General features: G+C 36.2%; 1 protein-coding gene across 26 annotated transcripts in view; it reads left to right on the top strand.

Moving 5' to 3' along the window:
• The window catches only part of TOP6BL (TOP6B like initiator of meiotic double strand breaks), an 89,145-nt gene that overhangs the window by 18,330 nt on the left and 49,596 nt on the right, over positions 1 to 21,219 (top strand). For 22 of the 26 annotated variants that reach the window (XR_010945910.1, XR_010945908.1, XR_010945909.1 and 19 more), the window contains one exon: positions 21,089 to 21,198. The exons of the other annotated variants lie outside the window; for them this stretch is intronic. Coding sequence is in view for 16 of the 22 variants with exons in the window: in XM_067748174.1 (XP_067604275.1) it covers positions 21,089 to 21,198 (110 nt within the window). In the remaining 6 variants the exon portion in view is untranslated. The remainder of the gene's footprint in view (positions 1 to 21,088; positions 21,199 to 21,219) is intronic. 26 annotated transcript variants of the gene reach the window in all.

Genomic DNA, 21,219 nt, shown 5'->3' with positions numbered 1-21,219 from the left:
ATGGGCTTCAGTAGTAGCGGCATGTGGGCTCAGTAGTCGTGGCTTGCAGGCTCTAGAGTGCAGGCTCAGTAGTTGTGGCATGTGGGCTTAGTTGCTCTGTGGCATGTGGGATCTTCCCGGACCAGGGATCGAACCTGTGTCCCTTGCATTGGCAGGCAGATTCATAACCACTGCACCACCAGGGAAGTCCTATAGTATTTCTTTATGATTTAAAAATATTTGTACTCTTATCTCTTTGGGGTTTCTTATGTTGTTTTTGCACCTTCTCTTTTTCTTGATGGTGATAATGATAACACTAATAGGAAACATTTCATTTTAAACACAAAAAGGTGAAGTAACTTGTTCAAAGTCACAAATCTATTAAGTGATTGAGTGGGTTATATGAACCCAGACAGACTGGCTCCAGAGGCTGTGTCTTAACCACTATTCCATAGTATTTTGGTCTACTATACAGTATTCTATTTTGCTAGAGGTTTGACTATGTATTAACTTTTCAGATGATCAACTATTTATTTATGCTCAATGAATGAATAGATATTAATTTCTCTCTTTCTTTGACAACTTCTCACTTCACTCTCATACCGCAAGTTGAAGAAATCTGTAGCCTGTATCATTTTTGGTTGTTGAGTTGTTGAGGTTGTGTGAAGAGGTAAGTGTAGGCTTGGAAGAATTATCATGTTTTTCTTACTCCATTTCCAATCTACATCTATTTTTTTTTTTTTTTGCGGTACGTGGGCCTCTCACTGTTGTGGCCTCTCCTGCTGCGGAGCACAGGCTCCAGACGCGCAGGCCCAGCGGTCATGGCTCACGGGCCCAGCCGCTGCGTGGCACGTGGGATCTTCCCAGACCAGGGCACGAACCATGTCTCCCGCATCGGCAGGCGGACTCTCAACCACTGCGCCACCAGGGAAGCCCCAATCTACATCTTTTTGTTTGGGGTGGTATGAGGCTCAGGTGCATATTCCTTTGTTAGGTACTTGAGTGACCACACCTTTGTTGACTGGCTTGCTTGGCTGAGGGAGCCAACTGGATATGCAGCAATGGCCACTAGTCTCTCTGCTTTTTGAGGCAGTGAATGAAGATTTGACACAGTGTTTCTGAAAGGTTGCTGATTCTCCATTATAATGTCCTGCTTTCTATTTCCTTCTCTAAAGCGTGTCTGGGGTTGTTTTATAATGTGGAAATAATTAACCAATTTAACTAATGACATCAAGCCACAGAGCCAACCAAAGAACTTTTCATCTTTTGGCTTAATTAGCCTCATTCTTTAAAATGTTTGGTATTACTATTGTTACTTTATTCACTGGTTAAAGGCAAGAAAACCAAATAATTACTGGTTTGCTGAGTCTGTTGGGAAACAACAACAAACAGCCGGATCTCAACTTTTGCCATCATCAGAGAAATTATTTTTAAATGGTACTTTTTGTTATAGAAGCAATATAGCCCATTTTAGAAAACTAGGGGAAAATAGGGAAAAGGAAAAAACTTCTCACAAACTTTTCCCCCATGTATTTTTAATATAGTTGTAATCACAATATATACACAATTTTGTCCTACTACTTTTTTTTCACTTAACGTGTCAGCATTTTTCATGTTATGACAGTCTTCTAGTCATTATTTTTAATGGATAAGTTGTCCATAAGAAGATGTATCATAAATTAAGTAACCATTTTATATTTTGAGGCTTTTAGGCTTGTTCTTTCTTTTTTCCCATTACTATGAATAGCAACATATTGTAGAGGTTAAGAACTCATACTGTGTATCCTTGAGCAAGTTATTTGATCTTTTGAAAAATACCTACCTCATAAAGCTGTTTTGAGGATTAAACGAGGTAATACACATAATGCATGTGGCATAGCGGTTATTCTGAGTGCATAGTTCTCAATAAGTGCTAATTAATGTTAATGTCTCTGGGATGAGTATCTTAATGCATATAGCTTTTTACTTAATTGAAAAATTTAGGACTAATTTCCTGAAGTAGATTTAAGTTGATTAAAGTCTATATTTTTATGGCTCTTGAAATTGCTTTTTAGAAAGTTGTATCATGTAATAGTAGCATTTGTATATGAGGATATTAACTTCCTGTACTTTGCTAGCATTAGGAATTTCAATTACTTAAACTATTTTAGCCAATTTACTAGTTAATTAACAGGTATATAGTTTTAATTCATATATTTTTGAAACTTTTTATAAGTGTTTACTATCTGTACTTTCTTTTTTCTGAACCTTTTCCATGTTTTTAGGGAAAAACTTCTAAGATGAAGTTTAAAATAAATTCAGCCATTAGCTCTGTGCTATGGTCTGAATGTTTCTGTCCCCCCAAAATTCATATGTTGAAATCCTAATGGCCAATGTGATGGTGTTAGGAGATGGGACCTTTGGGAGGTGCTTAAGTCATGAGGGTGGAGCCCTCACAAATGGGATTAATGCCTTTATAAAAAAAGAACTGACAGAGTTCTCCAGGTTCTTCTGCCATATGAAAATACAATTAGAAATTTGTAATCCAAAAAAGAGCCCAGAACCAGACCATGCTGGCAGTATGATCTTGGACTTCCAGACTCCAGAACTGTGAGAAATAAATTTCTGTTCTTTATAAGCAATTCAATCTGTCTTATTTTGTTATAGCAGCCCAAAGGGACTAAGATACTGTGTAAATTGTATTTTTAGGCTTGACACTATGATGTACAAATCATTGAGATTCAGTTTTTCTGTTATAATGCCATTTTGTTTCAAGATGCACAGTTGGCTGTGGAATGATAGGTCTAATGTAATGATTTCCTAAATCTCATTTTCTTCTAATACTCTACTGATACAAGAATATCACTATGGATGTTCTTTTTTTTTAATATAAATTTATTTTTTTATTTTTGGCTGCGTTGGGTGTTCATAGCTGTGCGCGGGCTTTCTGTAGTTGCGGCGAGCAGGGGCTACTCTTCGTTGCGGTGCACGGGCTTCTCATTGTGGTGGCTTCTCTTGTTGCAGAGCACAGGCTCTAGGCACGCGGGCTCAGTAGTTGTGGCACATGGGCTCTAGACCGCAGGCTCAGTAATTGTGGCACATGGGCTTAGTTGCTCCACAGCATGTGGGATCTTCCTGGACCAGGCTCGAACCCATGTCCCCTGCATTGGCAGGTGGATTCTTAACCATTGTGCCACCAGGGAAGTCCCCAGTGTGGTATATTTTTTTATTTTTCACTTTGAGTAAGAATTTTCTTATCTCACAAGGTCTTTAAGAATATCATTTAAAAATCATAGTAGAGGTTCTAGCCAATGTAAACAAGGCAAGAAAAATAAGTACAAGGCATAGAAGTTGGAAAGGCAGAAGTAAAACAGTCTTTATTTTTAAATGATATAATTTTTTTAATGTACAAAATCCTAGGGAATCTACAAAATAAATATTAGAAGAAATATGTGAATTTAGCAAGGTTGCAGGATACATGGTAAATATACAAAAAGATTTTTGTTTTTGGCTGCGCCATGTGGCTTGTGGGATCTTAGTTCCCTGACCAGGGATTGAACCCAGGCCCTGGCAGTGAAAATGCTAAGTCCTAACCACTGGACCACCAGGGAATTCCCCCACAAGATTTTTTTTTATACTAGCAGCTAACAATTGTAAAATAAAATTTAAAAATAGTTCCATTTATAATAGCATCAAAAAATATGAAACACGTAGGGATAGATTTAATGTTATAAGTAAAAGATCTTTGCTGAAAGCTATAAAACATTGCCAAGAGAAATTAAACAATAAATGGAGAGATATATCATGTTTATAGACTGGAAAGTGCAATATTGCTAAGATGTCCATTCTCCCCAAATTGATCTGTGGAGTCAACACAATCATAATATCAGCAGACTTTCTCTAGAAATTCACAAACTGGTTAAAAATTTTACATGAACTGATAAGCAGTTATAACAAGCTTGCAGGATACAAGGATAATATACAAAAGTCAATTGGTTTCCTATATGCAAGCAATGAACAAGTGGAATTTTAAATTAAAAACACATTACCATTTACATTAGCACCATAAAAAACAAAATACTTAGATATAAAGCAAAGAAAAAAACCCAGAAAACCCCAAAACCTATGTATAAGAGCTATATGAGGAAAACTATAAAGCTCTGATGAAATATATCAGAGAAGAACTAAATAAATGGAGAGATGTTCCATGTCATGGATAGGAAGATTAAATATTGTCAAGGTGTCAGTTCTTCCTAACTTGATCTATAGATCCAGTGCAATCCAAATAAAAATTTCAGCAAGTTATTTTGTGAATATCAACAAAATGATTCTGAAGTTTACATGGAGAGGCAAAAGACTCGGAGTAGCCAATTCAATATTAAAGGAGAACAAAGTCAGAGGACTGATACAATGTGACTTCAAGACTTATAAAGCTACAGTATTGGCTTCCCTGGTGGCATAGTGGTTGAGAGTCCGCCTGCTGATGCAGGGGACACGGGTTCGTGCCCCGGTCCGGGAAGAGCCCACATGCCACAGAGCGGCTGGGCCTGTGAGCCATGGCCGCTGGGCCTGCGCGTCCGGAGCCTGTGCTCCACAACGGGAGAGGCCACAACAGTGAGAGGCCCGCGTACCGCAAAAAAAAAAAAAAAAAAAAAAAGGCTAAATATAGAATTGCCATACAATTCTACTCCTATGGATATGCCTAAAGGAGTTGAAAGCGGGGATTTAAAATAGATACTTGTACGCCAGTGTTCATTGCAGCATCATTCACAATAACCCAACGGTGGAAGCAACCCAGTGTCCATCAATTTATGAATGAATAAACAAATTGTGATATATATATATATATATATATGAATATTATTCAGCTATGAAAAGGAATGAACTTCTGATATGTGTTACAACATGGATTAACCTTGAAAACATTATGCTAAGTGAAATACGCCAGACACAAAGGACAAATAATGTATGATTCTACTAATATGAAATATCTAGAATAGGCAAATTCATAGAAACAGAAAGTGGATTAGAGGTTACCAGAGATGGGAAGCGGGGAGGATGGGAACTTACAGCTTGATCGTCGCAGAGTTTCTGTTTGGGATGATGAAAAAGTTTTAGAAATAGATAGTGGTGATGCTTGTATAGCATTGTGAGTGTAATTAGTGACACTGAATTGTATACTTTAAGATAGTTAAAATGGCAAATTTTGTTATATGTATATTTTACCACAACTTAAAAACTAATAATGTAATATACTCCCAAACCACTGAATTGTACACTTTAAATGGATGAATTGAATGATATGTGAATTGTATCTCAATAAAGCTATTTTTTTCTTTCTTTTTAAAAAATATTTATTTATTTATGTATTTGGCTCGCCGGGTCTTAGTTGCGGCATGTGGGATCTTCGTTGCCACGTGCGGGATCTTTTAGTTGTGGCATGCGGGCTCTAGTTCCCGGCTAGGGATCGAACCCGAGACTCCTGCAGTGGGAGTGTGGAGTCCCAACTGCTGGACCACTAGAGAAGTTCCAAATCTATTTTTTTCTTAGTGGGCCAGAGATTTGAATAGATACTTCACAAAAGAAAGTATCTGAATGGCCACTAAGCACATGAAGAAGTGCTTACCATCATCAGTCACCAGAGATTGTAAGTTAAATTCACAGTCCACCAGAATAGCTAAAATTAAAAAACGCCAGATGTTAGCAAGGATGTAGAACAATCAGATCTCTGATATAATGCTGGTGGTAGTGTAAAATAGTACAACCACTTTGGAAAACTGTTTGACTGTTTCTTATGAAGTGAAACATATACCTATGCCATGACCCATCAATTTCATTTCTAGGTATTTACCCAAGAGAAATGAAACTGTCCAAAACAAGATTTAAACCAGCTGTTGATAGCAGCTTTATTAAAAATAGACAAAAACTGGAAAAATCCAAATGTCCAACAAGAGAATGGATAAATAAGTTGGGTGTATACATGTAATGGAATGCTAGTCAGGAATAAAAAGGAATGAACTACAGGCATACCTTGGATATTTTGCAAGTTCAATTTCAGACCACTCTGATAAAAAAAAACCTCAATAAAGCGAGTCACGAATTTTTTGCTTTCCCAGTGCATATAAAAGTTATGTTTACACTATACATAGTCTATTAAGTATGCAACAGCATTATGTCTAAAAATATACATACCTTAATTTAAAAATACTTTATTACTAAAAAATGCTAACCATCATCTGAACCTTCAGCTAGTCATAATCTTTTTGCAGTAGTACTATAACATCAAAGATCACTGATCACAGAGCACCATAACATAATAATAATGAAAAAGTTTGAAATACTGCAGAAATTATCAAAATGTGACACAGACACTAAGTAAGCAAATGCTGTTGGAAAAATGGCACCAATAGACTAGCTCCATGCAGGGTTGCCACAAACCTTCAATTTGTAAAAAAAAATACAGTATCTGTGAAGTGCAATAAAGTGAAACAATAAAATGAGGTATGCCTGTGCATTAATCTCACAGACATTATGCTGAGAAAGAAAATGGACACAAAAGAATCACTGTATATGGATTTCATTTATATAAAGTTCAAGAACAGTGAAACTAAACTAATGAAAAAACTTTTAAATGATTGCCTCTGAGAAGTGTTCACTGAGAAAAAAGCAATTAGGAATTTTCTGGGATGATGGAAATGTTCTGTATCTTGATGCAGCATGAGTTACCTGGTTATATGCATTTGTCAAAACTCTGCACGTTGTACACTTAAGATTTGTGCATTATATTGTATGTAAAGTTTACCCAAATAAAAGAACTATAAACAAATGTTGAAATCTAGTTAGTAGGTTTGCTTTCCAGAGATAAGGTTTAACAATTCTGAAACTACTTCCTGTGTATTCTAGCTTGATAAATTGAGTAAATATATTAAGATTAATAGGAACGTGATTTTTCACTGTTGGATAAAGAAGTTACAAGTATGGAAAGGGGGCAGACTAAAATGCACCCTGTGGAATTAGAACTCATGGTTCCAACTGTATAGTATATATTACATATGATAGATAAATATAGAAACATAGATATACGTGTATGTATCCTAGCTTTGTCTGTTGAGAGAGCCTAGAAATAATAATATCCCAATAGCAATTGCTTAGCTCTCAAATCTTGGTTTCCAACCACACTTCTCCACTAAAAAGAACTAGAACTCCTTGGGGAAAACACTGATTCCAGGATTGGGGTAGGAAGAATACAAGATGAGCCTAGAATATCTGTGATTTTAATTAAAAAAATATTTTATTCATTTATTTTTGGCTGCATTGGGGCTTTGTTGCTGAGTGCGGGCTTTCTCTAGTTGTGGTGAGTGGGGGCTACTCTTCGTTGTGGTGCATGAGCTTCTCATTGCTGTGGCTTCTCTTGTTGCAGAGCATGGGCTCTAGGCACATGGGCTTCAGTAGTGGTGGCTTGTGGGCTCTAGAGTGCAGGCTCAGCAGTTGTGGTACATGGGCCTAGTTGCTCTGCGGCATGTGGGATCTTCCCGGACCAGGGCTCGAACCCGTGTCCCTTGTATTGGCAGGCGGATTCTTAACCACTGTGCCACCAGGGAAGCCCCCGTATCCTTGAAATAAAGGAATTCCTGAAGGTGATGTGGACAGACAAGCTGTGGCCAGCTTGAAGGGACTTCCATTGACCAAATATGGGACAATAATATAGGGTAAATAATGATAGTAAGAGATTATAACTCAGTGAATAAAATAAGAACACATGACTCCACACAGATGTAAATAAATAAGGAGAAAGGAAAGCTGTTCATTACAGATAGAATGCCAACTAATAAGTGTCGAAAAGATAAAGGACTTAGGAAATCATCAATGGATGCTAACACTAATGAGTGCGATTTTAATGAGGAACAGATACATAATTTGTGGAGATTACTTTGAAAATATTTATCAATCACAAGGGGAAAATACTAACTTTTGCAGTAAAGGAATCTATGGGACACGTTAAACAAAAGATCAAAGTTAACATCACCAATGTTGGAACAAACTGTTATCATGTGCTTCCTGATATGTGCTGAGAAGGCCACAACATCACTTTTGTGGTATTTCTGCAAAAATTGCATAACCTGAATATTTTAAGGAACAAGCAGCTGATCCAATTTGAGGGATATTCTATAAAATAAATTGGTCTGAACTCTTCAAAAATGTCAAGATCAGGAAAGGCAGAGAAATAAAGGAGAGTAAGACTGAAAACTAAATCTAATGTGCAATACTGGATTGAATTCTGGGCCAGGAAAAGATAGCTATAGAGGACATTATTAGGATAATTGCTGGTATTTGAATATGGACTATGGATTAGATAATAATACTATATACATTCATACTAAATTTCCTATTTTGATAATTATACTGAGATTATATAAGAGACTTTCTTCTTAGAACATAAGCACTGAATTATTTTAGGGATAAAGGGGCACAGTGTCTCCAGTTTATTCTCAGTTGGTTCAAGAAAAAATATGCATACATACACACACAGAGAAAGAAAGAGGTTAAAGCAAATGTGTCAAAATATACAATTTCTAAATCTGGGTAAAGGGTATATGAGAGTTCCTGGTACTATTCTTGCAACTTTTCTGTAAGTTTGAAATTATGTAGTAACAAGTTACAAAAATTTATACTATTACATTGAAAGGTTATAATAATTTATTAAGCTTTCCCCTCTTTCAGGATGTTTGGTGATTTTAATTTTATGGTATTATAAATAATACTTTGATGAAATTATTAAATTGTTCTCCATAAAATTATTGCAATTTACATTTTTACTATCAATGTATACAAACACCTGTCTGATCCCCTTCTTACCAGTATTGTGCACTACTACTCAAAGAAGCCTTGGTTAATTTGATAGGCAGATTGCCTTTCATTTTTTAGATATTTAAAACACTTAAAAAAAAAATATCTCAAAAGTGAGAGTTCCCTGGCAGTCCAGTGGTTAGGACTCAGAGCTTTCACTGCTGTGGCCTGAGTTCGATCCCTGGTCGGGGAACTAAGATCCCACAAGTCGCATGGTGCAGCCAAAAAAGAAAATTTCAAAAGCAATTCCCATTATTATATATATAAAAAAAAACTAAAGGTGAAAAATAATTATAATATTATACATATTTATAATATAATCTCAGAGACAATCATACTTTGAAAACCTTGGCATACCTTCTTTCAAATTACCATAGTGTGTGTGTGTGTGTTTCTATTTCTACTTAGGAAAAAACTAGTGTTATTGTATCTCATTTTAACTTGCATTTAATACAGTGAAATGACTGTCTTATGTTTATTGATTTGTTTATTTCTTTGTTGAATGTTTGTTCACATTCTTTGCTCATTTTCCCCTTTAGGATCTTAGTGCTTTTCTATTTTATACAAAGTTCTATACTTTGTATAGTAAGTATAGTAAACCTCTTTGTCATTGTTGGCAATTATTCTCTTAGTTTTTTGTTTGTGCAGTATGTTAATTTTGAGTGAGTTTAAAAAAATTTTTTTTAGAATTTTATTTATTTTTTTATACAGCAGGTTCTTATTAGTTATCCATTTTATACATATTAGTGTATATATGTCAGTGCCAATCTCCCAATTCATCACACCACCACTCACCCCCCCCAACCACTTCCCCCCTTGGTGTCCATACGTTTGTTCTCTACATCTGTGTCTCTATTTCTGCCCTGCAAACCGGTTCATCTGTACCATTTTTCTAGGTTCCACATATATGTGTTAATATATGATATTTGTTTTTCTCTTTCTGACTTACTTCACTCTGTATGACAGTCTCTAGATCCATCCACGTCTCAACAAATGACCCAATTTCGTTCCTTTTTATGGCTGAGTAATACTCCATTGTATATATGTACCACATTTTCTTTATACATTTGTTTGTCGATGGGCATTTAGGTTGCTTCCGTGACCTGGCTATTGTAAATAGTGCTGCAATGAACATTGGGGTGCATGTGTCTTTTTGAATTATGGTTTTCTCTGGGTATATACCCAGTAGTGGGATTGCTGGGTCATATGGTAAATCTATTTTTAGTTTTTTAAGGAACCTCCATACTGTTCTCCATAGTGGCTGTATCAATTTACATTCCCATCAACAGTGCAAGAGGGTTCCCTTTTCTCCACACCCTCTCCAGCATTTGTTGTTTGTAGATTTTCTGATGATGCCCATTCTAACTGCTGTGAGGTGATACCTCATTGTAGTTTTGATTTGCATTTCTCTAATGATTAGTGATGTTGAGCAGCTTTTCATGTGCTTCTTGGCCATCTGTATGTCTTCTTTGGAGAAATGTCTATTTAGGTCTTCTGCCCATTTTTTGATTGGGTTGTTTGCTTTTTTGATATTGAGCTGCATGAGTTGCTTGTATGTTTTGGAGATTAATCCTTTGTCAGTTGCTTCATTTGCAAATATTTTCTCCCATTCTGAGGGTTGTCTTTTTGTCTTGTTTATGGTTTCCTTTGCTGTGCAAAAGCTTTTAAGTTTCATTAGGTCCCATTTGTTTATTTTTGTTTTTATTTCCATTACTCTAGGAGGTGGATCAAAAAATACCTTGCTGTGATTTATGTCACAGAGTGTTCTGCCTATGTTTTCCTCTGAGAGTTTGATGGTGTCTGGCCTTACATTTAGGTCTTTAATACATTTTGAGTTTATTTTTGTGTATGGTGTTAGGGAGTGTTCTAATTTCATTCTTTTACATGTAGCTATCCAGTTTTCCCAGCACCACTTATTGAAGAGGCTGTCTTTTCTCCACTGTATATTCTTGCCTCCTTTATCAAAGATAAGGTGACTATAGGTGTGTGGGTTTATCTCTGGGCTTTCTATCCTGTTCCATTAATCTATGTTTCTGTTTTTGTGCCAGTACCATATTGTCTTGATTACTGTAGCTTTGTAGTATAGTCTGAAGTCAGGGAGTCTGATTCCTCCAGCTCCATTATTTTCCTTCAAGGGAAAAAATGCTTTGGCTATTCGGGGTCTTTTGTGTCTCCATACAAATTTTAAGATGATTTGTTCCAGTTCTGTAAAAAATGCCATTGGTAATTTGATAGGGATTGCATTGAATCTGTAGATTGCTTTGGATAGTATAGTCATTTTCACAATACTGATTCTTCCAATCCAAGAACATGGTATATCTCTCCATCTGTTGGTATCATCTTTAATTTCTTTCATCAGTGTCTTATAGTTTTCTGCATACAGGTCTTTTGTCTCCCTAGGTAGGTTTATTCCTAGATATTTTATTCTTTTTGTTGCATTGGTAAATGGGAGTGTTTCCTTAATTTCTCTTTCAGATTTTTCATCATTAGTGTATAGGAATGCAAGAGATTTCTGTGCATTAATTTTGTATCCTGCCACTTTACCAAATTCATTGATTAGCTCTAGGAGTTTTCTGGTTGCTTCTTTAGGATTCTCTATGTATAGTTTCACGTCATCTGCAAACAGTGACAGTTTTATGTCTTCTTTTCCAATCTGAATTCCTTTTATTTCTTTTTCTTCTCTGATTGCCATGGCTAGGACTTCCAAAACTATGTTGAAAAGTAGTGGTGAGTGTGGACATCCTTGTCTTGTTCCTGCTTTTAGAGGAAATGCTTTCAGTTTTTCACCATTGAGAATGATGTTTGCTGTGGGTTTGTCGTATATGGCCTTTATTATGTTGAGGTAGGTTCCCTTTATGCCCACTTTCTGGAGAGTTTTTGCATAAATGGGTGTTGAATTTTGTCAAAATCTTCTTCTGCATCTATTGAGATGATCATATGGTTTTTATTCTTCAATTTGTTAATATGGTGTATCACATAGATTGATTTGCGTATATTGAAGAATCCTTGCATCCCTGGGATAAATCCCACTTGATCATCGTGTATGATCCTTTTAATGTGTTGTTGGATTCTGTTTGCTAGTATTTTGTTGAGGATTTTTGCATCTATATTCATCAGTGATGTTGGTCTGTAATTTTCTTTTTTTGTAGTATCTTTGTCTGGTTTTGGTATCAGGGTGATGGTGGCCTCATAGAATGAGTTTGGGAGTGTTCCTTCCTCTGCAATTTTTTGGAAGAGTTTGAGAAGGATGGGTGTTAGCTCTTCTCTAAATGTTTGATAGAATCCACCTGTGAAGCCATCTGGTCCTGGACTTTTGTTTGTTGGAAGATTTTTAATCACAGTTTCAATTTCATTACTTGTGATTTGTCTGTTCATATTTTCTATTTCTTCCTGGTTCAGTCTTGGAAGGTTATACCTTTCTAAGAATTTGTCCATTTCTTCCAGGTTGTCCATTTTATTGGCATAGAGTTGCTTGTAGTAGTCTCTTAGGATGCTTTGTATTTCTGCGGTGTCCATTGTAACTTCTCCTTTTTCATTTCTAATATTATTGATTTGAGTCCTCTCCCTCTTCTTCTTGATGAGTGTGGCTAAAGGTTTATCAATTTTGTTTATCTTCTCAAAGAATCAGCTTTTAGTTTTATTGATCTTTGCTATTGTTTTCTTTGTTTCTATTTCATTTATTTCTGCTCTGATCTTTATGATTTCTTTCCTTCTACTAACTTTGGGTTTTGTTTGTTCTTCTTTCTCTAGTTCCTTTAGGTGTAAGGTTAGATTGTCTATCTGAGATTTTTCTTGTTTCTTGAGGTAGGCTTGTATTGCTATGACCTTCCCTCTTAGAACTGCTTTTGCTACATCCCACAGGTTTTGGATCATCGTGTTTTTGTTGTAATTTGTCTCTAGGTAGTTTCTGATTTCCTCTTTGATTTCTTCAGTGATCTCTTGGTTATTTAGTAACGTATTGTTTAGCCTCCATGTGTTTGTGTTTTTTACGTTGTTTTCTGTGTAATTGATTTCTAATCTCATAGTATTGTGGTCAGAAAAGATGCTTGATATGATTTCAATTTTCTTAAATTTAGTGAGGCTTGATTTGTGACCCAAGATGTCATCTATCCTGGAGAATGTTCCGTATGCACTTGAGAAGCAAGTGTAATCTGCTGTTTTGGGATGGAATGTCCTATAAATAGCAATTAAATCTATCTGGTCTGTTGTGTCACTTACAGTTTGTGTTTCCTTATGGATTTTCTGTTTGGATGATCTGTCCATTGGTATAAGTGAGGTTTTAATGTCCCCCTCTATTATTGTGTTACTGTTGATTTCTTCTTTTATAGCTGTTAGCAGTTGTCTTATGTATTGAGGTGCTCCTATGTTGGGTGCATATATATTTATAATTGTTATATCTTCTTCTTGGATTGATCCCTTGATCATTATGTAGTGTGCTTCCTTGTCTCTTGTAACATTCTTTATTTTAAAGTCTATTTTATCTGATATGAGTATTGCTACTCCAGCTTTCTTTTGATTTCCATTTGCATGGAATATCTTTTTCCATCCCCTCACTTTCAGTCTGTATGTGTCCTTAGGTCTGAAGTGGGTCTCTTGTAGATAGCATATATATGGGTCTTGTTTTTGTATCCATTCAGCAAGCCTGTGTCTTTTGGTTGGAGCATTTAATCCATTCACGTTTAAGGTAATTATCGATATGTATGTTTCTTAATTGTTATGTGTTTGTTTTTGTAGGTCCTTTCCTTGTCTTGTGTTTCCCACTTAGAGAAGTTCCTTTAGCATTTGTTGTGGAGCTGGTTTGGTGGTGCTGAGTTCTCTTAGCTTTTGCTTCTCTGTAGAGCTTTTGATTTCTCCATTGAATTTGAATGAGATCCTTGCTGGGTAGAGTAATCTTGGTTGTAGGTTCTTCCCTTTCATCACTTTAAGTATATCATGCCTCTCCCTTCTGGCTTGTAGAGTTTCTGCTGAGAAATCAGCTGTTAACCTTATGGAAGTTCCCTTGTATGTTACTTGTCATTTTTCCCTTGTTGCTTTCAGTAATTTTTCTTTGTCTTTAATTTTTGTCAGTTTGATTACTATGTGTCTCAGTGTGTTTCTCCTTAGGTTTCTCCTGCCTGGGACCCTCTGTGCTTCCTGGACTTGGGTGGCTATTTCCTTTCCCATGTTAGGGAAGTTTTTGATTATAATGTCTTCAAATATTTTCTCGGGTTCTTTCTCTCTTCTCCTTCTGGGACCCCTATAATGTGAATGTTTTTGCATTTAATGTTGTCCCAGAGGTCTCTTAGGCTGTCTTCATCTCTTTTCATTCTTTTTTCTTTACTCTGTTCCACAGCAGTGAATTCCACCATTCTGTCTTCCAGGTCACTTATCTGTTCTTCTGCCTCAGTTATTCTGCTATTGATTCCTTCTAGTGTATTTTTCATTACAGTTATTGTATTGTTCATCTCTGTTTGTTCTTTAATTCTTCTAGGTGTTTGTTCTTTAATTCTTCTAGGTCTTTGTTAAACATTTATTGCATCTTCTTGATGTTTGCCTCCATTCTTTTTCCAAAGTTCTGGATCATCCTCACTATTATTATTCTGAATTCTTTTTCTGGAAGGTTTCCTATCTCCACTTCATTTAGTTGTTTTTCTGGGGTTTTATCTTGTTCCTTCATCTGGTACATAGCCCTCTGCCTTTTCATCTTGTCTATCTTTCTGTGAATGTGGTTTTTGTTCCACAGGCTTCAGGATTGTAGTTTTTCTTGCTTCTGCTGTCTGCCCTCTGGTGGATGAAGCTATCTAAGAGGCTTGTGCAAGTTTCCTGATGGGAGGGACTGGTGGTGGATAGAGCTGGGTGTTGCTCTGGTGGGCAGAGCTCAGTAAAACGTTAATCCGCTTGTCTGCTGATGGGTGGGGCTGGGTTCCCTCCCTGTTGGTTGTTTGACCTGAGGTGACCCAACACTGGAGCCTACCCGGGCTCTTTGTTGGGGCTAATGGCAGACTCTGGGAGGGCTCACACCAAGGAGTACTTCCCAGAACTGCTTCCAGTGTCCTTGTCCTCACAGTGAGCCACAGCCACCCCCTGCCTCTGCAGGAGATCCTCCAACACCAGCAGGTAGGTCTGGTTCAGTCTCCTATGGGGTCACTGCTCCTTCCCCTGGGTCCTGATGTGCACACTACTTTGTGTGTGCCCTCCAAGAGTGAAGTCTCTGTTTCCCCCAGTCCTGTTGAAGTCCTGTAATCAAATCCCACTAGCCTTCAAAGTCTGATTCTCTAGGAATTCCTCCTCCCGTTGCTGGACCCCCAGGTTGGGAAGCCTGACATGGGCTCAGAACCTTCACTCCAGTTTGTGAGTCATCCACCCAGCAGTTACGGGATTTGATTGTATTGTGATTGTGCCCCTCCTACTGTCTCATTGCAGCTTCTCCTTTGTCTTTGGATGTGGGTATCTTTTTTGTTGAGTTTCAGTGTCTTCCTGTCGATGATTGTTCAGCAGTTAGCTGTGATTCCTGTGCTCTCGCAAGAGGGAGTGAGCGCATGTCCTTCTACTCCACCATCTTGAACCAATATAAAATTTTTTTCTTCTTTTAGCTTATGTATATCATTGGAAATAGATTAAACTACTTATGATCAGACTTGTTACAAAGAATCCCCCCTTAGCATACTTGATAATTGGCAATCTTCATAAATGCAGATTCTACATAGGTTAAGTCTGAAAGTTTTTAAAGTTGAGGTATAATTAACATGTAACATTATATTAGTTTCAGGTATACAACATAATGATTCAATATTTGTGTATATTGCAAAATGATCACCACAATTAGTCTAGTTAACATCTGTCATCATATATACTTACAATTATTTTTCTTGTTGAGAACTCTTGAGATCTACTCTTTTAGCAACTTTCAAATATGTGATACAAAAAAGGTAGTTGCCGTGCTGTACATTATACTCCCGTGACTTATTTATTTTATAACTAAATCCTTTGACATAATCTCATTGGCCTTTGATAACTTCCTTGCTTTCTGGCCCAACAAGATACCCATCTCATCTTGTACAGTTCTACTTTAGGCCCAGAATCAGCCATTTCTCCTTTTTAGTGAGCCCTGGTATTTAGAGAACGCATTCTGAGTACGAGGAGTGTTTGTTGCTTCTTAGTTTTTAATGACCATTTTAACAGGTGTGAGGTGGTATCTCATTGTGGTTTTGATTTGCATCTCCCTGATGATTAGTGATGTTGAGCATTTTTTCATGTACCTGTCCATCATCTGTATGCCTTTTTATGGAAAATGCCTATTCAGATCCTCTGCCTATTTTTTAATTGGGTTGTTTGTTTGCTATTGAGTTGTATGATTTCTTTATATTTTTTGGTTATTAGCTCCTTACCAGATATATGATTCGCAGATTTTTTCTTCCTTTTCATTTTGTTGATGGTTTCATTTGCTGTGAAGAAGCTTTTTAGTTTGATGTAGGTTCCACTTATTTATTTTTACTTTTGTTGCCTTTGCTTTCAGTGTCAAGTTAAAAATATCATCGCCAAACCCCATGTCAAGGAGGTTACCACTTATGTTTTCTTCTAGGAGTTTTATGGTTTCAGGTCTTATAGTCAAGTTTTTAATCTATTTTGAGTTAATTTTTGTGTATGGTGTAGGATAGTGGTCTAGTTTCATCCTTTTGCAGAGTATTTACATTTTTAATTTGAAAATAATTTTTGATTTATAGAAGAGTTGTAAAAACAGTACACAGAGTTCTTATATACTGTCCACCCAGATTCCTCTGCAGTTAATATTTTGACATCTGTAACATCTGTAACAGGCTTGGTTTTTATTGACTGCTTTTTTGTATGAGTTATATTTTCCTTTTTCTTTGCATGTCTATTAAATATTTATTTTCTACTGGATAATGTGATCTATATTCTGTTCTACCTCTGAAGAGTGTTGATTTTTGTTCTAGCAGACAGTTCTAGCAAGCTAATCACCCTAACCTTGTGTAGGCTTTTAAAGTACATTTTAAAGGGTAGATCTATAGGAAGCCGAGTCATTTTCAAACCCCTCTAACTTGATATCACATAACCTCCAACTGTATCTTCTCTGTGAATCTTGTTGAGACTTGGTTTTAGGCTTTTTAGGGTGGATCAGACCTTCTTCTTGAATGTGTTTTTTACTACTAAAATATTACCTTTTTGCCATCTCAGCTGGACACCATCAGTTTTATCAAGTTCTCTCCATTCTGGCTGGGCCTGAAGGCCAACATTTCCCACCATTGCTTCACCACTAATTTCTTGTTCCATTTTCAACTCCATTGCAACTGCTCTCTGGGAAATCTTATATAGTCTCACCGCTGTATGCATAGCCCAGCCCTTGGCCAAAGGCTCATGGGGAGCTTCCATACAGACTTTTGGTACCCACTTCTGCACAGTTCCCTCCTCTCCAGTGCCCTGCCTTGCAGATTCCAGGTACTTTCACAACCCTGAGCTCTATTTGCTGTCTCCTCAGCTTAATGGAACCACTGTACTCTGCTTGGGCTCCAGCTCTGTCCTCCATGGGCAGGAAAATTTCCCCAGGCAGACATCCAGGGCAATCATAGGGGTCATGTCATGAGTTTCCCTTCTCTCAAGGATCACAGCTTGTGCTATTTATTGCTCAATGCCTGAAAACAATTGCCTAGTATATTTTATCCAGTTTTATAGTAGTTTTTGGTGGGAGGGCTTATTTGGTACCAGTTATTTCATCACTGCAAAAAGGAGAAGTCCCAATATATGGTTTTGATGTATGTTCACATTGCCACAAGATTGAAATTTTTCTATCTACTTTTTCTTTAAGAGTTAAAGAGCTATGTCAATAAGTAGTTTGATATTGATATTATATCATTCTTTCCCCCTTATCTCCACCCCATCTCAGCAAAAAGGTGCAAATGTAAACTCATTTTCAAAGATCATGCTGGTTTATTTAGTAGTTCTTTCAGCAAGGGCTTAAGGAATATAAACATATTAAGTTTCTCATTCTTTAATGGTAGTTTGGTTCTCTTAAAAGTCCAGAGTCAAAGTGAATTTTCTTCAGATCTTTGAAGATAGTACTCAATTATCCTCTGGCATCTAGCATTGTTGATGAGAAGTCTAACTCATGTTTCTTTTGGCTAATTTGATTCTCTTTTGTAGCTTTTAGGGTTTTCTCTTTATCCTTGTTATTCTGGGTTTCATTGTGATGTGTTTAGCTGTGTGGCTCAGTCATTCTTTATTCTGAATTTTTAAAATTTTTTTTTAGTGTTTTTGCCTTTTAGAAATCTGTTCTTAATGTCTTTTATCTTTTCCTTCTTTTAATTGATATATAATTCACATGTCATAAAATATACCATTTTAAAGCATATAATTCAGTGGTTTTAAGTATATTCACAAAGTTGTACAACTGTCATCACTATTTATAACATTACATTTTCATCACCCGCAAAAGAAACCCTGTACCCATTAGCAGTCACTCCCCTTACCCCACCCCCTGTCCTTTGGCAAACACTAATCTACTTTCTGTCTTTATGGATTTGCCTGTTCTAGACATTTCATATAAACAAAATAATACACTATGTGGCCTTTTGTGTCTGACTTCTTTCACTAAGCATAATGTTTCCAAGATTCATTTATGTTAGTATGTAGCATGTAACAGTACTTAATTTCTTTCTCTGGCTGAATAATATTCCATATTTTGTTAATCTGTTCATCATTTGTTGGACATTTGGGTTGTTTCCACTTTTTCCTACTATGAATCATGCTTCTATGGACATTCAAGTACTACTTTTTCTTTTAAATATGCTCTTTTACAGTGTCTAATCTACCATCCATAGGGTTTTCATTTCAAACACTGTATCTTCAATTTCTAAGATTTCTAATAGGGTTTTTGGCTGTTACTTTCTGTTTAATTGATGGCAGTGTATTCTTGTTTCATGGCTTCTTTTTATATTTGAGGGTATAAAATACAGAGCACTTATTTTTAAAGTTCTTTTCAGATTGTTTTATTAACTCTATTTCTTTCCTCAGGTATACATTTTGTTGGTTGATATGTGTCCTATTTTTCATGGTATTGGTCTTCACTGGTTGGTAATTTTTAGTTAAGAGCTAATTGTCCATGACCCTTTTGTCCTGAACACATCCTGCATTGACAGCCTTCCAGTAGGAGGTTCTCTGGGTTGCTGAGCCCTAATCTGCAGGGCACGTATCTTGGATTAAACTTTGCTTGAGTGGAAAGATAAAAGGCTCTTGTATCTTAATAGAATATATAGTTCTGAGTCTCATCCGTACTTATATTACATGGCTCTAAGGCCCTCAGCCTGCATCACTGATGCTGCTACTAGCATCACTTGGCTTTTAACCAACCCTCAGGTAGGCAGGTGGCATCCCTTTGGCTTTTGTTCATGTTTTGGTCCCTTGCTTATACCTCCTATGTGTGGCCTCTGTGGCTCTTGCTCTTAAACCTGTTGGTGTTGCAATATTAGCTCCATTTTTTTTTTTCCATTCCATGCCTCAAACATGGGGCATCTTTGGTCCTTACTTACCATTGTGGATTCTCTCTCTCTTTTTCCTTTCGAAGATTAGGGAAGAATACCTCTCTATTTCTGGTCTATAAAGATTTCTCTTTTCTTTTTTTCTCACTATAACTATATTTTGTTTTGTTTTAATTTTTATTTATTTGGCTGTGTCATGCGGTATGTGGGATACTAGTTCCCCGACCAGGGATCAAACCCGTACCTCCTCCATTGGAAACGTGGAGTCTTAACCACTGGACCACCAGGGAAGTCCCTATGACTATGTTTTATTAAAATTTAAAAATACTTGTTTTATCATTTTATGTGTTTGAATGGGAAGATAAAATTTCAACATATGCTTGACTTATCTTGAAACAGAAGGCTTTTTATTTAGTTCTACTGTTTTACCTTTTCACATTTAACTCTAGTCAATCCATCTGGATTTTTTTTTTTTTTTTTTTGGTGTATGGAGTGAGTTAATTGAAATTAATTTCCCCCAAATAACTACTCATTTAAAAAAATCATTATTAAGATTTCTAGAGAATTCCAAGTTATTGACAAACCTTTTTCTCATGTATCTACATGTTTTCCCTATTTTTCACTGTATTACCACTTTATAGGATTGAGGAACAATTTTTTCTTATTTCACAGAAAAGTAATTGAATCACAGAAAAAAGGGGGTCACCCTAGGTCAGAAAGTCAGTCAGTGGTAAATCTGAAGATTGATGTAAGTCATCCTGGTTTAGTGCCAACTTCATTAAACTTCAGTGTAGCATAACCTTGCTGCCATATTATCTCAAGCTTTGTTACTGAATTATATTTGAAAAACAAACTAATGGCAAGAAAAATATTACCCATTAAGATTGATAGCTAGAACTTGATCTTCTTTGAGATAGTTAAAGCTTATTAGATATATGGTATGAATGTTTTAGAAGAAAGTTGTGCTATTATTTTAGGATATATGTTATTGTTATTAAAATTTTTAAGTTGAATTCTTTTATAATATCAACATTGTCAACCTCATTTATAAGGTAGAACGTTCAGAGACTGAGATATATATTTTTATTCATATTTAGTTCTCCATTCTAATACTACTATAGAGGGGAAATAAGGGATGGCATTTTATGAAATGGGAGATTTGGGTTTTTTTCCCTTTATAATATTAGTGCCAGGGTACAGAAAGAAAGAAGGATGGTGCATACTTTGAGGTTCTATTTGTTGGTGATGATCCAGGACTCACTGATGCTTTGTGTAAAGAGTTCTGAATCAACATATGTAAATATACGAAGTGGTTAATTGACAATTAAATTAGCAAGAGTTTGCTTCTCTTGGGTAAAAAAAGGCATTAGGCATTAGGTAAATGCCTGAGAGGGTCATTCTTGAATTTTTCTGTTTTAAGTTCTAAATTAGCTCACTTACTGGATTTGTGTTATTAAATAATGAATTGATTTATTTAAAAATATAAGAATATCAGTTAGAGCTATCAACTCTGAAGATTTGTGGCATTGGATATGTCCTTGTGGAAATTAAGTGAAAATACAAATTGATTTAGCAAATTTTCAATTTGTGTAAAATTGAAAACATGTGATTAAATGTCTTATCCCCATAAAGTAATTCTAAATGTTTAAGCAATTTGCTGATGCATAGCCATCTCCAGTCATATTTAAAATTTTGCAGATAATCTTTTCATCAGGGAAGAGACTTCTTGGCTTATCAGTTTAATAACTCCAGAAACTCTGGTGCTTATGCAAACTGCTTGTTCTATTCTGCCACCATCTCTTCTCACACAGAAATACAGTCTATACTGCCTGGACTCTCTGCAGAGCTGAGCTGGACTTCAGAGGAAACCAGCTATTCTCAGGACGTGTCAGGGGTAACACCCTTCCAGATGATTTTTGAGGCAAGTTTTGCTGTGGTTCTA

Source organism: Pseudorca crassidens, chromosome 9 (genome assembly GCF_039906515.1).
Source record: "Pseudorca crassidens isolate mPseCra1 chromosome 9, mPseCra1.hap1, whole genome shotgun sequence".
NCBI classification, from domain to species: Eukaryota; Metazoa; Chordata; class Mammalia; order Artiodactyla; family Delphinidae; genus Pseudorca; species Pseudorca crassidens.
Note: the sequence above shows the minus strand (reverse complement) of the source record. Positions and strands in the feature narration are given on the sequence as shown.